Source organism: Apodemus sylvaticus, chromosome 14 (assembly GCF_947179515.1).
Source record: "Apodemus sylvaticus chromosome 14, mApoSyl1.1, whole genome shotgun sequence".
In the NCBI taxonomy this organism is placed as follows: domain Eukaryota; kingdom Metazoa; phylum Chordata; class Mammalia; order Rodentia; family Muridae; genus Apodemus; species Apodemus sylvaticus.
Window position 1 is genome coordinate 39,420,537 of NC_067485.1, and position 15,954 is coordinate 39,436,490.

The 15,954-nt window shown below is 34.2% G+C and overlaps 1 protein-coding gene across 1 annotated transcript; it reads left to right on the top strand.

Moving 5' to 3' along the window:
* Positions 1 to 641: 641 nt before the first annotated feature.
* LOC127664546 (prolactin-8A8-like) lies at positions 642 to 7,835 on the top strand. The gene is made up of 6 exons (XM_052156610.1): positions 642 to 672; positions 1,947 to 2,125; positions 4,517 to 4,555; positions 5,324 to 5,431; positions 6,484 to 6,663; positions 7,638 to 7,835. Exons 1-6 carry the CDS (start codon positions 642 to 644, stop codon positions 7,833 to 7,835), a joined length of 735 nt encoding a protein of 244 aa, XP_052012570.1.
* The last annotated feature ends 8,119 nt before the right edge of the window (positions 7,836 to 15,954 follow it).

Genomic DNA, 15,954 nt, shown 5'->3' on the forward strand with positions numbered 1-15,954 from the left:
ATTGCCTAGAGAGAAGTTAATGGAGTTTTTGTGTTGAATACTTCTGATTTATCTTAGACTGATTTCTAAATACCCAATTTAAGCATGCAGATTATTATAATTATTAGCTTATTTCGCAGAGAAACAGTATTTAGAGTAGCCAAGGATTACTGGCAAAGACTCATAACACTATAGATAATGTACTAATGCTCTAGTATAATGTCAAATATTTGATGAAGTTTCATTCTCTGTCCATGATGATGAGGAAAAAGATGAAACAAATTAAATATAAAAAAGAGGAAGTTATCAGTAACAGCAATTTTCTTATGCTCTGGCAAGATCATCTTTAATCAGGCACTTGAGAATGGCTTCAGAGATTTCAAAAATAATTTGCACAAGGATCAACATGTAGGAACACGTAAGAAGAAACCATCCAGACACATATAAGTATGTTGTAATAAAACAGGTGACATTCCAAGAAGATAGAAAGACATAGTTCAGGAATGAGTGTTTCTGTATGTGACTTCATGTTGTTGAATAGCTTTGCATGCCCTTGGGGTTATCTGCTAGAATATATAGGAACAGGAACCTAACTGAATATACAACTCCAGTGAAACAGATCTCCAGAGACAGACCTCATCCTGCTTTGGAAGTCCTCATTGATGGAGCTGCCATTGAGTCAACCTCACTTCTGTAAGTAAATTCCCCCACCCCTATTCCTCTTAGTAAACATATTCAATTTATTGGTTCTATGAGTTTATTTTACTTAGATTTTACTTTGGAATCTTGGATGTTCTCTCTGGTGTGAAGATACATTTGTTCATACAAATTCTGGATAGACTTTATTATTAACTTTTAAAATTATTTTTCTTGAAAGAAACCTGTACAAAGATACAAGAGACAATTGGATTAGTAGTTTTCATCATCCTTTAATTTGAGACATGCTGCAATGTTCAAAGAGGGTCTGTGTTGTCTTCTTGGATTCTCTCTTGAGGAGAGAGAAGGAGGAGGAAAGTGTTATTTGTATCTAGTGAGTAAAATTGATGGGAATTATTAAGCAGCTTCCAATGCATAGGGCACCTTCCAGAAGAAAGAATACATCTAAAATAGACAACATTTTTGAGTTCTAGAAATTGAAAAATATTGAGGATATAAATTCAGTGGATCAAATTAATTTTTATGATGGCAGAAGTAACAGAATTGTGATTGTGAGTAAAATGTACTGATGGTTTTTGTTCTGACTATGACATTAGTTGCTAATAAAACATTTGAAAAAGAATTTGATCATGTAATCCTTCTCCAACCTGAATATGTTCAGATTACATTAAGAGAGTATAATCTACTGACAAAATTATTAGGCAGATCAACTCTTAAATGAGTGATCTGAAGTTTTTGATGAAAAAAATTTATGATGTAGTTTTTTCATGTTACCAATTGAAAGTTGATATAATATGTTTTAGACAACATCTCTTCATCTTCTTTTTAGTAATCATTGTAGTATTGTCAAATGATCAGAGGAAGCAAAGAGGCAAACTGTGCTATTCCCATGCCCAAAGTGTCTAAAACATTAACATCAAACATGATGATTAAAAACTGCATATATTCTTCAAGAGTTTGGTAACTGAAAATGAGGCTAAATTCCAAAGATACTAAACCATCTAAAAATGCAAGTAAGGAACTTATTTTAATTTCAGATATTTATAAAATTCAGAAGGACTTTTGAAGCAATACAAAAAGTTGAAATCACCTGCTTTTCAAACAATTATTCAGAAAATTCAATTACTTGCATAAGTGCTTAGAGTGACTTTAGATGCCATTCCAGATATCCAATATACAGTTATGCAGGAAATAAATTAAAAACATACTCTTTCAAAAACTAAAAACACCTTTGTCCAAATACGGTAATACTGAGCCTAGAAGAAATCAGGTTAATACACCATCTCTAAATGGGTTTTGTTTCTGTGTAGCAGGGCCACTCCTGCTGCTGGTGGTGTCAAACTTGCTGCTTTGGGAGAAAGCTTCATCAAGTCCTACATGTATGGGAGAAAAGGGTGGCTGCTGGAACCCACTTGTGGAAACATTTAACAGTGCAATCCAGAAAGCTGAAACCCTCCGTAAACTTGTTCATGAATTCTACGAAGAGCTTGTAAGTATCACAACCTCCACACTAATACTTTAACTACACTAGAACCTAAGACATTAAACATCATGATTCAAATATCAGAAAATACATGTTCACAGGTAAAAGATGCCCCAACTCCTGAAACAGAGAATGGGCCAATTGGACAGTGTCTAGAAATTTCATCAAATCTAATGATATTAATATATTTTCTCTACTATATTGGAAAATGAAAAATGACTATCGTATAAACTTTTAAAATGTGCTTGTAGAAGAACTCTCATTTCCTGTTTTTTTCATTCAGGATCATGAAATGCTATTGGTCATGTTCATTTAGCACACTGCAGGTACACACTGTAAAAGATGTACATTACAGTGAACTATATATATTTGGAAAAGAAATAAAGTAACCCATGTGAAGAGGCAAGAACGGAGGAACAGAAGAAAGGAAGAAAAAGAGAGGGTGGGAAGAGAGAGAGGGAGAGAGAGAGGAAGAGAAAGACAGAGAGGAAGAGAGAGAGAGAAAGAGAGAAAGAGAGAAAGAGAGAGAGAAATTTGTTCTTTCAAGAAGCCCATAAATACTAGAAATTGTGGTTTGAAGATATTTAGTGATAACAGTTTGTCTGATATCAGAGCAGGAAGAAAAGCATATCCATTCCCGCTGTGGTTATTGTCATTTCTCAAGGTTAGGAAAAGAAGACACTATAGAAAGAGGCAAACCCAGTTCTTCATAGAGCTAGAAAGAGCAATTCTCAAATTCATCTGGAATAACAAAAAACCCAGGATAGCTAAAACTATTCTCAACAGTAAAAGAACTTCAGGGGGATTCAGTATCCCAGACTTTAAACTCTACTACAGAGCAATAGTGATAAAAACTGCATGGTATTGGTACAATATCAGGCAAGCAGATCAATGGAATAGGATTGAAGACCCAGAAATGAACCAACACACCTACGGTCACTTGGTCTTCAACAAAGGAGCTGAAAGCATCCAGTGGAAAAAAGATAGTCTTTTCAACAAATGGTGCTGGTTCAATTGGAGGTCAGCATGCAGAAGAATGTGCATCGATCCATTCTTATCTCCTTGAACCAAGCTCAACTCCAAATGGATCAAGGACCTCCACATAAAACCTGACACACTGAAACTAATAGAAAAGAAACTGGGTTAGACACTGGAGGACATGGGCACAGGGGAAAAGTTACTGAATAGAACACCAATAGCTTATGCTCTAAGATCAAGAATTGACAAATGGGACCTCATAAAGCTACAAAGTTTCTGTAAGGCAAAAGACACCCTCAAAAGGACAAAACGTCAACCAACAGACTGGGAAAGGATCTTCACCAACCCTAAATCTGACAGAGGGCTAATATCTAATATATATAAAGAAGTCAAGGAAGTAGAACCCAGAGAACCAAATAACCCCATTAAAAAGTGGGATACGGAGCTAAACAAAGAATTTTCACATGAAGAACTTCGGAGAGCTGAGAAACACCTTAAGAAATGTTCAACATCATTAATCATTAGGGAAATGCAAATAAAAACAACCCTGAGATTTCACTTCACACCAGTCAGAATGGCTAAGGTCAAAAACTCAGGAGACAGCAGGTGTTGGATAGGATGTGAAGAAAGGAACACTCCTCCACTGCTGGTGGGATTGAAAGATGGTGCAACCACTTTGGAAATCAGTCTGGCGGTTCCTCAGAAAACTGGGCATGACACTTCCTGAGGACCCTGTTTATACCACTCCTGGGTATATATCCAGAGGATTCTTCAGCATGCAATAAGGATACATGCTCCACTATGTTCATAGCAGCCCTATTTGTAGTAGCCAGAAGCTGGAAAGAACCTAGGTGTCCTTCAACAGAGGAATGGATACAAAAAATGTGGTGTATATTTACACAATGGAGTACTATTCAGCCATTAGAAACAATGAATTCATGAAATTCTTAGACAAATGGTTGGAGCTGGAGAACATCATACTAAGTGAGGTAAACCAGTCTCAAAAGATCAATAATGGTATGCACTCACTGATAAGTGGATATTAGCCTAGAAACTTTGAATACCCAGGACATAATCCACAAATTAAATGATGTCCAAAAAGAATGGAGGAGTGGCCCGTGGTTCTGGAAAGACTCAGTGCAAGAGTATAGGGGAATTCCAGAACAGGGAAGTGGGAAGGGGTGGATGGAAGAACAGGGGGACGGAAGAGGGCTAATGGGACTTGCGGGGAGTGGGGACCCAGAAAAAGGGGAAATCATTTGAAATTTAAATAAAAATATATCAATAAAAATAAAAAAAATGAAAGAGGCAAACCTTCAATATGATGGGCATCAAAATAATTTGTCTCTGTTTGGAATAAACATGTCATCTTTTATTTTATTGACTAGATGTTATTTTTCTCCCCTGAACATGACTCAGCACCACAACCAATTCTCATCTGAACATTTTACAGCTTTTGTAAGTACCTTACTTTCTTCCAGCTGCTTCCCAATAAGAGCCTCATGTCAAAAATTGCAGGTTATACGCTAAAGCATTATACAATATTTGTATTTCCTGGTCTTAATTGACAGCTTTTCAACTTCTTAACCTTCTGAGTTATTCATTAAGCTTTCATCAAGTAGCTGTTTCTTTGAAATAAATAAGATATTCTGTAGTACTTAATATTTATTAATATTTTTATATTTCATTGACTTTGAGTTTACATCAAATTTATTGTAAAATAGTTTATTTGTTGAGTTAAAATGCACACAATTTCATTCAAATACTATTAAAAGCATGCCCAGCTAGATTCTTTTTTGTTAAATTAATTAATTTATAACTTTGTTTACTGGGTAAGGAAATACCCGTGCTTATTGACAGAAAAGAGGAAGCTTAATAAATATGTACTATGACTTTATGCTGAAATGCCAAACAAAGGGAATAATTAAATCACTTTGTTCATCAATTTAATCCTTTCAGTGTCTTCCTTGCTTAGAGTAATTCATTTGAAGTAAAGAAAAGCATGTAAGAAAGGAAAGAGTATAATATTCAAAAGTTAATTGTAAACCAAATTAAATTGAAGGTATAATGTATAGAAACAAAGCTGTGTAACAGTTTCTTAATTCCTTAATATGAGTATTTTATGAATTACTTATATTAAAATTTACAAATCCATGAAAATTCATTAACATTCAGGACATGAAGCTATTTATTATTTCTGAACTCTGTTGTTTGTTGTATTTTCAGACTTTACGACTGACTAGGCGGCATGAGATTATTTTCACAGCTGAATATTATTGCCATTCTTCTCTTATAAAACCCCCAAATAAGGGAATTGAATACATAAGTATTGAAGTAAGTTTCCTCCATTGGGTTTTCCACAGAACTCCAAAAGCAATCCAATTGGTTTTGTGGTACTGTCAGTTATAACAGGCATTATGATAGGTACAGTAATCATGCATGCAGAAAAAATGACGATAAAGTATAGAAAATATTCATATTACGGTATTGATCAATTACACAAAAATTAAAATACCCAAAAACAGTGTGGCAAATGCTTAAATACACCATGTAGAAAATGGTATTTTAGGAATGACCAACCACTCAGATTTTGCCTAATAATGTTTTAGAATTATTTGGCCTGAATTGACTATCCATTGATATATACTCACTCCTCTGTCAGTGATAACAATGTGGCTATATTAATTATATGTTGATAATGGGTTCTGCATGATAACATTCTATGGTTCTGAACACTATCCCCTTCTTGATTTTCAAATCTGTCCTGGTTCTATTTCTTTTTTACCAATCTCATCATCCCTCTATTATAATCTGTGCCTTAACTGAGAATCTCATGAGCAGAATAGCCCTGTGAAATGATAGGTTCTGTTCCTTAGGATGTAACAATGCCAAATTCATGATCAGAAAGTCAACACATCATAACATTTTTTATTTTATGTTGTGATATAGCTCTTCCCTAATACATGGTATATATGAAACCCTTATTGAAAATTATTTTAACCACTTACCCCTGCTTCTATCTGTCATGACTCAATCTTTATTTATTCCTATTGAGTACCAAGAAGACCTGTTTTACAAATTGATAAACAAATAACCAAATAATAATGATTTCACTGTCAAGGGAGCTCTTTGAATTGCATAAGGAGAACAAAATATGATGACATAACTTCAGAGAAATGTTAGTTGATAACCCTATAATTTCTTTTAATGTTTTTAGAACATGTCATTTGTTTAAATGTTATGCTACCAAACTATGTAACATTTCTAGATGTTCCAGATACACATAGTAAATATATGTCTCAGTTAAGCATCTTTATGTAAACATTACAGGTTTCAAACCTGCTAAACAGAAATTATTAACCCAATTGTTCAATTTTGTTTCACAGTTGGAAGAGTATTTAAAAACTTTGATCAATTATGTGGGTTCCTGGATTAGCCCTCTATTCCATCTAGTCATTGAACTGAATGCCATGCAAGATGTCCCTGAAACTATCCTCTCAAAAACCAAGGAGATTGAAGAGAACAACAGACAAATCCTGGATGACCTTAGGTGGATACTCACCAAGGTGAGCATTTCCCATAAGTATAACTCATAAAATCGGTGGGTTGTGGGAATTAACAATAACAACAACAAAAAAAACAATTCTGGAATACCTCTTCTTTCCTGAGTGAAACATAAATATCTAATATTGTTCACAGTCTTTCCATAAGACAGTGTTTCTTAACCTGTGTGTCATTACTCCATTGGAGGTCAAATGATCCTTTCATGGGGATCATATAATAGATATACTGAATATCAGCTATTTACATTACAATTACTTAAATTAGGAAAATATAAGTCATTAAGTAGGAATGAAAATAATTTTATGGTTGAGGTTTACCACAGCATGTAGAACTATATTAAAAGGGCACACAGCATTAGAAAGTTTGAGAGCCACAGCTCTAATACGTTGTTGGCATCTCCAACTCTTTCAAATGTTTCTTATTTCTTTCCACCCTGGAGATCAGAATGAGACACAGATGTTCATCTTAGACAGTTAAACGATACCTTTCCTGGTCATATGAGAGCTCTGGTCCTTCAATCAGTCATCCCTAGGGTGTGCATATTAAATCACCATCTGATCCTCATCACTTATGAGATTTTTATACATAGGCCTCATGGAGGTTGAATTTAGTAGAATAGGGGTGTATATCAGCTTCTGTAAAATAAATATGAAAATACATGTAAGAATTTCCTGAGTTTATAACTGATTGAGCCCTTCAATTGGCCCAGAAACAAACAGAAATTTCTCTGCTTCTGAAATGGAAAACTTCCTCTGCAGCTAATTACATGTTAGAAGACATATTCTTGAGTCTTCACCACAGATTCTAAAGTCTAACTGCTTGATAGTCTCTTAGCTTAGATAAATGAAAACTCAAAACTTTGATGGAAGCAGTATATTTCTGAATTTATTTCTCTGATTGGATTCAGAAAAAAATAGGAACAAAAGAAAACTAACAATGTAATTGACAATTAACTGATTATTACCTTGATTTTTAGGTCTATCCTACTGCAAAGATGAATGAAAAATTTGCCAACTGGGAACATCTTTCATTATTAAAATCAATTGACAAAAGTGATAAATTTTTGGCAATGTTTAGACTTTCCAAATGCCTAGAATATGATACAAAGTACATTCTATTTCATCTCAGAATATTGAACTGTCGCATAAATGAAAACGACTGCTATTGGCCATAGCTGACTTGAGGTACTCCACAACAGTTCATCACTGAGCTGTTGACTTTAATTGTATACATTTCAAATGCATGTTTGGGTATAATGGATCTCTTTTTGAAAAATAAAAGCATTCTATTTGGAAATGTCCAAACCTAAAACTTCTATTCATATTTCTTTCACTGAAAAGAATATGTATCAATAAAGTTAGGTTGCCCCAGAATAGATGTTAATATAGCAAAAAAAGTTACACTTTAATAAAGTCACATTCATTTCACAGAAAACGATGAGTTTCAAGTTATTATAATCAAAGTACAAAAATAATGAACTGATCCATTATCCTAACGAGAATTATATAATTTTTACTGCTTCATGACATTCAGATTGCTCTTAGGAAGCAAGGTTAACAGTGAAAGCACAGCTATGTGTGACATTTACAAAAACTTGATTTTTAAAAATTAAATTTCTTTTAGGATAAAAATACCAGTTAGTGATGATCTCTTTAAGATGTGCCATAATTCCAATTATAGCTTTGGTCTTCAATAGTATGATCATAGATATGTTCTACATGTTTTCATTTCTCTGCATTTAACAAATATTTTGTTGCTCTATGGTATTTTTCAAAAAAATATACTTCATATGGTGAATGTATTAAATCAATAGAAACCTTAAAATTGACAATCCCTTGAAATGTCTGCCATAAAACTCTGATGAAGCAACAAATGAGGTGTCATTGTGGTTCCAATTGTTTGGATACTCACTTGAAGACCAAGCTGCACATTTGCTACAAATGTGCAGGGTACATAGCCTCAGTCCCTGAAAACTCTTTGGTTTGTGCTTCAGTCTCTCTGAACCCCAATGGCCCAGGTTAGTTCACTTTTTAGGTCTAGAGGTGTCCTTGATCTCTCTGCCTCACTCAGTCTTCTCACTCATACACAACATTCCCTGAGCACTGTTTGTTGTTTGACTGTGGGTTTCTGCCTCTTTTTCCATCAACTTCTGGGTGAAATTTCTCAGGAGACAGTTATGTCAGACTCCTGTCTGTAAGCATAGCTGAATATCACTAATAGTGACAGGGGCTGGCTGTCTTCCAGTAGGATGGATCTCAAGATGGGCAAATCATTGGTTGGATATTCCCTCAATTTCTGTTCCATCATTATTACTATGCATTTGTATGCAGTACATTTAGGGCAGTCAAAGATTTGTAGGTGGATTGATGTTTCCTTCCTTCTACTGAAAGTCCCACCTAGCTACAGGTGGTGGCTAATTTAGTCTCCATAACCTGAACTGCTCAGATTCTCAGCCAGGGGGACTCCCATACACTCCCAAGAGCCTCCCCTTTCTCAGATCTCCTGCTAGCAGGAGTTTCTTTGGATCTGTAGATTGTATCAAGGTTATCCTGAAATTTATGTCTAGTGTCCATTTGTAAGTGATTGTATACAATGTATTTTTTTTTTTTTTGGTATCTGCATTTACTAACTTGGGATGATATTCTCAGGTTTTATCTATTTGCTTGCACAATTCAGGATATCTTGATTTTAATAGTAGAATATTATTCTATTGTGTAAATGTACTATTTTTTTTTATCCAATTTTCAGTTGAGAAACAACTAGGTTGTTTCTAGTTGCTAACTATTATGAATAAAGGTGCTATGAACATAGTTTGAGCAACTGTCCCTGTTGTATTGTGGGGAGTATTTTGGATACATGTCCAGGAGTTTTATAGTTGAGTCTTGAGTTAAATATATTCTCAATTTTCCTAGAATCTGCCAAATTGATTTACAAAGCAGTTGAGCAATTTGCACTGCCACCATCAATAGAGATGTGGTGGTTTGCATACCTTTGGTCCTGATAGTTTCCTGTGTTTGAATACTTAGCCAATAGGGAGTGGCAATGTTAGGAAATGTGGCCTTGTTTGTGTAGGTGTGGCCTTGTTGGAGGAAGTGTGTCACTGTGGAAGTGAACTTGGAGGTCTCCTATGTTCAAGCTCTGCCCAGTGCCAAACACAGTCCCTTTCTCCTTCCTTCCAATCAAGATGTAGAACTTTCTGCTGCCTCATCAATATTTCTGCTTATATACTGCTCTGTTTCCTGCCTTGATAATTCTGGACTGAACCTCTGAAACTGTAAGCCATCCTCAATTAATGTTTTCTTTTTTAAGAATTACAGTAATCATAATACGCTTTCACAGCTGCAAAAATCTAAGACAGCCTCTCACCATTTCAGAAGTCAAGAAAAATTTCTACTACAGATTAAAAATTCCAGATGCTTATCAGAAAACAGTTTAAGCAAATCAATACTTTCCTCAGAGCAGGATTTTTCCCATATGAATCAACTTCCTTCCCTGATCATGATGATTGGAAAAAAATACTGCCAACCACTATGATCTGAAGTACCCTATGAGTCTTTCCATTTCATTTTGAGCGCATCAAGTAAATATTTACTTCCCTTAAATATTTCTGTCTTTTTTCATCCAAAGGCAGGTGTATTGTGCAATATATACATATATATTTCATTATATATATTATTAGTATGCATTATATATATAAATGATGAAAAATATATATATTGCTGTTCATCCAATACATATAACTCCTTGGCTTTTTGCTATATTCCTTTCAATATACATATTTCCAGTACAGGAGACTAGTCATGAAGAAAATCTGAAAATGAATCACAGTTCAATTGCAGATAATTAAAATTTTTCAATTTTTATATAAAGCATGGGATTTATATGTCCAGTTGATCAGGAATATATGATGGAGAAAGGCCTCTCCTTAAAAGTGACATATAACTTAAAATGAAGTTTTCAGAAAAGAATTATGATAGTCTTAAACTTACATAGATTCACCAGAGAATATTGAGAAAGGATATTTCAGAAGAGCAGAACAACCTTTCTACTCTCAAATAATGGTATGCTTAGTTGATGAAGATGAAGATGAAGATGATGATGATGATGATGATGATGATGATGATGATTACTATTAATTTCCATTTAAAATACATTTTGAAGAAATGGTCCTATTACTACAGGAATAATAGATATGGATTCAAAAGAGAAAGAACAGAACAATAGAAATCAGTTGATATAATAATACACAAAATTACATATCATAGGCACTACACACTAAACAGTAAGTTCAAAATGCCTGGATGATCTGAGTTTTAGTTGAACTTGTGCAGAGACGTTTACAATATATAAATTACTGCAATGATTTCTGGTACTGGGTCCCATGACATGAAGAATAAGTCAGTCAAAAAAAGTAACGAATTGATTATATGACTACATCTTTTCAAACTTAAAAACTATTCAAGATAAGAAAACAACATATCTGCAATTTTGTTGCCACTTTCTACAAGTTAGACATTTCCTATAGTCCAATAAGTAGAGATGAACATTAATGTCAGTCAGTCATGCCAAAAGAATTCAACAAACATTTTTTTTTATTTATTAAAGATTCCAAATTATGTGTATGAATAATTTGCATGTATATAAGGACAAAAATAATGGTCAGAATAAGGAGTCAGATACTCTAGATTTGGAGACCTGAGAGTTTTGAACCAACATATGGGTACTAATATTGAACCTAGACCCTCTGCACAAATGTAAAGTACACTTCATCACTCAGCTACCTCCCCAGCTCAGAAATAGTCATTCTTTTTTCATGAAAAAAAATCTAGATCTTGTTTTTTGCTTATATATTATATCCTGATTAAAGGTTCCTCTCCCTGTCCTCCTACTACTTTACTCCTTCTCCTTACTTATAGTTCTGCCTTTTCTGTGTCTCATTAGGAAACAAACATTCTTTTAAGTGATAATAATAAAATAACATGTAATAAGATTACTATTTAGGGACCTCCAATGAGGAAAGCTCAAAGCAGCCATCAGGATCCCATGGCTTGACAGAGAAGCCTATCACATAGAAATGACAAGGAATCTTGAGAGACTGAGAAATTCATGTTGCATCCTTATATAAGTATAGTTGGGCTGTCCCCCAACTACAGTCACAACATTTACGATATTCTGACCAACTGGATTCATGTTGCTTCTAATTATCATGGAGCCAATTAGCCATGGCAGTTAGGGCAATCACCTATAATTTTGGTGGAAAGATCATATTTTAAAAGCGGAACATAAAGTATATCATGTACGTTATTATATAAACAAGCTTTATGCTCATAAAAACCATAATCACTCCTGGAGGCCTCTATCGTCCTGGCTCTTCTGCAGGGGTAAGAACTATGTCATGACTTTCATTTTAGGCCATGTAAGATTCATAATCTAGGGATGGAAAAAGTAGAAGACAAAAACATCTCAAAGCTTGAGAACAAAGTAAGAATCTAAATAAAACACAAGAGGCTTTTGGAAGAGAAAATAAGTGAAAAAAATGGGGGGTGGAATATGTTGATGAATACAGAAAACATACCTCAGTGACAAAGAAGATAATATGTGTGACTAAAAGACGAGAAAAAAATTCCAAGCAAATGTTCCCAAGAAACAAGCTGGAGTAGCCATTCAAATATTCAATGAAACAAACTTTCAACTAACAGTTTTCAAAAGAGATGGGAAAGGGCACCTCACATTCATCAAAGCAAGAAAACACCAGAATGAACTCTCAGTTTTGAACTTCTATGCCCCAAATGCAATGGCATTCACATTTGTAAAAGAAATTTTACTAAGTCTCTATACATACATTCAACCACAAAAAATACTAGTGTGAGAACTCAACATCTCATTTTCATCAAAGGAAAGATCATGGAAACAAAAACTAAACAGAGACACACTGAAACTAACAGAAGTTAAGAACCAAGTGGATTTAACTGATAGCTACATAGCATTTCACCCTAAAACAAAAGAATATGCCTTCTTCTCAGCAATTCATGGTACCTTCTCCAAAACTAAGCATACAAATGGACAGAAAACAAGCCTCAACAGATACAAGAGGATTAAAATAATCCCATGAATTTTATTGAATCACCACAAAATTAGTCTGGTCTTCAATAAGAAGAAAATTATAGAAAGCTTCCATCCTAATCAAAACTGAATAACTCTATTCAATGTTAACTGTGTCAGAGAAGAAATAAAGAAATAAATTAAAGATTTTCTAGGATTTAATGAAAATAACGGCAGAGGGTACCCAAATATATGTGACACAATGAAAGCAGTGCTAATGGGAAATTTCATAGCACTGAGTACTGTCATAAAGGGATTGAAGAGATCCTACACTAGCAACTTAATAGTACATCTGAACCATTGAGAACATAAGGAAGCAAAGACAACCAAGAGGGATAGAAGGGAGGAAATAATCAACTTTAGGGCTAAGATCAACCAATTAGAAACAAAATGACCTTTAAAAAGAATCAACAAAACTAACAAGAGGTTTTTTGAGAAAGTAAAAATGATAAATAAACATTTAGCAAAACTAAGTAAAGGCCACAGAGACATTTATCCAAATTACTAAAATGAGAAATGAAAAGTGAGACATAGCAACAGAAACTATGAAAACGTAAAAACATCAAATCCTATTAGAACAGTCTATGCTCAACAAATCTGGAAAACCTAGGTGAAGTGGTTGATTCTCTAGACAAATAGCATGTGCCAAAGTTAAATCAGGAGAAGATAAACTATCTAAAGAATCCCATAACAGCTAAGGAAATAGATACAGTCATTAAAAGTCTCCCAACAAAATCAAAAGCCTAGGGTTAGATGGTTTTAGTGCCGAATTCTTGAAGTTCAAAGAAGACCTAATAACAATACTTCTCAAACTATTCCACTAAACTGGAAGAGAAGGAATACTACCTAATTTATTCTATAAAGCCAAAGTTATGCTGATATCTAAAACACACAAGAACTCAACAAAAAAAGAGGACTTCAGACCAAGTTCACTTATGAATATTGGTGCAAAAATACTCAGTAAATTTATGTCAAATCAAATCTAAGAACTCATTGAAACCAACATTCAGCATGTTCAAATAGGCTTCATTCAATCCAGGGATACAGGAGTGGTTCAACAAAGAGAAATCCATCAACTTTATCCAAAATATAAACACTCTAAAAACAAAATCCCATGAGCATCTTTTTAGAGGGTGAACAGCCTTTGAAAAAATACAACACCCCTTCAGATTAAAAGCCTCAGAAATATCAGGAAATCAACACACATACCTAAACAGAATAAAAGCAATATAAAACAAACCAACAGTTAACATCAAATTAAATGGAGAGAAGCAATCCTTCCAAAATCAGGGACAAGACAAGGCTGCTCACAATTTATTCAATATATATATATAATATTCTTCGTATTTATTCAATATAGTACTATAAGTTCTAGAAAGAGCAGATAATAAAAAAGGCAAAGGGATGCATATTGGCAAAGAGGAAATCAACCTTTCACTATTTGTAAATGATGCTATAGTATAAATCTATAAAATCTACAAAAGTACTGCTACATATGATAAACAACTTCAGTAATGTGGCTGGATGTAAACTTAATTCAAATAAATTAGTAGCCTTCCCCTAAACAACGGATAAACCAGGTTGACAAAGAAATTAGGGAAACATCCTCTCTCACAATAGACAAAACAATATATAACACCTTCATGTAACTCCAAGGAAGCAAGTGAAAGATCTTTATCATAAGAACTACAAATCAGAAGAAAAATCAAAGAAGACCTCAGAAGATCAAAAGATCTCATATGGTCATGAATCGGTAGGAATAACGTAGTAAAATTGGCCATCTTACTAAAAGCAATCTAGAGATTCCATGCAATCCCATCAAAATTACAACTGAATTCTTCAAAGAGAAAGAGCAATTCTCAACTTCATCTGAAATAACAAAAATACCCAGGATACCTAAGACAATTCTCCACAATAAAAGAAATTATGGGGAAATCACCATCCCTGACCTAGAGCTGTATAACAGTGCAAAAATGATAAAATCACAAAAGCAAAAACAAAACATGGTAATGGTACTGAGACAGACAAATAAGTCAAAACTATATAATGGATATTACAGCATTGTCAATAAATGGTGCAATTTTAACTGACAGTTTGCATGTAGAAGAATGCATATAGATTTATTTTTATCTTCTTGTAAATAGCTCATGTCCAAATGGATCAAGGACTTCCACAGAAAATCAGAAATGCTGAATCTAATAGATGAGAAAATGGGAAAGGACACCAAACACTAAGGCACAGGGGAAATTTTTCTGAGCACATCACTAATGGCTCAGGCTCTAAGATGAATGAAATATTATTAAATGGGACCTAAATAAACTGAAAAGTTTTTGTATGGCAAATGACATTGTTGATAGGACAAAAAGGTAACAAACACATTGGGGAAAGTTCTTTACCATCCCTACATCTGATAGAAGGCTAATCTCTAAAATATACTAAGAACTCAAGGATTTCAACTCCAGAAAGCAAGATAACCCAATTAAAAATGTGCTATGGCTAGGTCTTCCAGTACTATACTGAGTACATAGGGAGAGAGTAGACTACCTTGTCTAGTCCCTTATTTTAGTGGGATTGCTTCAAATTTCTCTCCATTTAGATTGATGTTGGCAACTCGTTTGCTGTATATTGTTGTCTACGCATGGACCTTGAATTCCTGATCTTTCCAAGACTTTTAATATGAAGGTATGTTAAATTTTTTCAAATGCTTTTTCTTCATCTAATGTAATGATCACGTTTTGATTTTTGTTTTTGTTTTTGTTTTGGTTTTGGTTTTTTAGTTTGTTTATATAGTGAATTACAATGATGGATTTCTTTTTTCTTCTATATTCTTTGTTTACATTCCAAATGATTTTCCCTTTCCAGTTACCCCCTCCTCATAAGTCCCATAAGCCTTCATCCTTCTGCCCCTTCCCCTATCAACCCCCTCCCACTTCTATGTCCTGGTACCCCCCTACAATGCTGCATCAAGCCTTTCCAGGAACAGGGCCCTCTCCTTCCTTCTTGGGAATCATTTGATATGAGAATTGTGTCTTGGGTATTCAGAACTTCTGGACTAATATCCACTTATCAGTGACAGCATTCCATGTGTGTTCTTTTGTGAATGAGTTACCTCACTTAGGATGATATTTTCCAGATCCAACCATTTGCCTAAGAATTTTATGAATTCATTGTTTTTAATTGCTGAGTAGAAC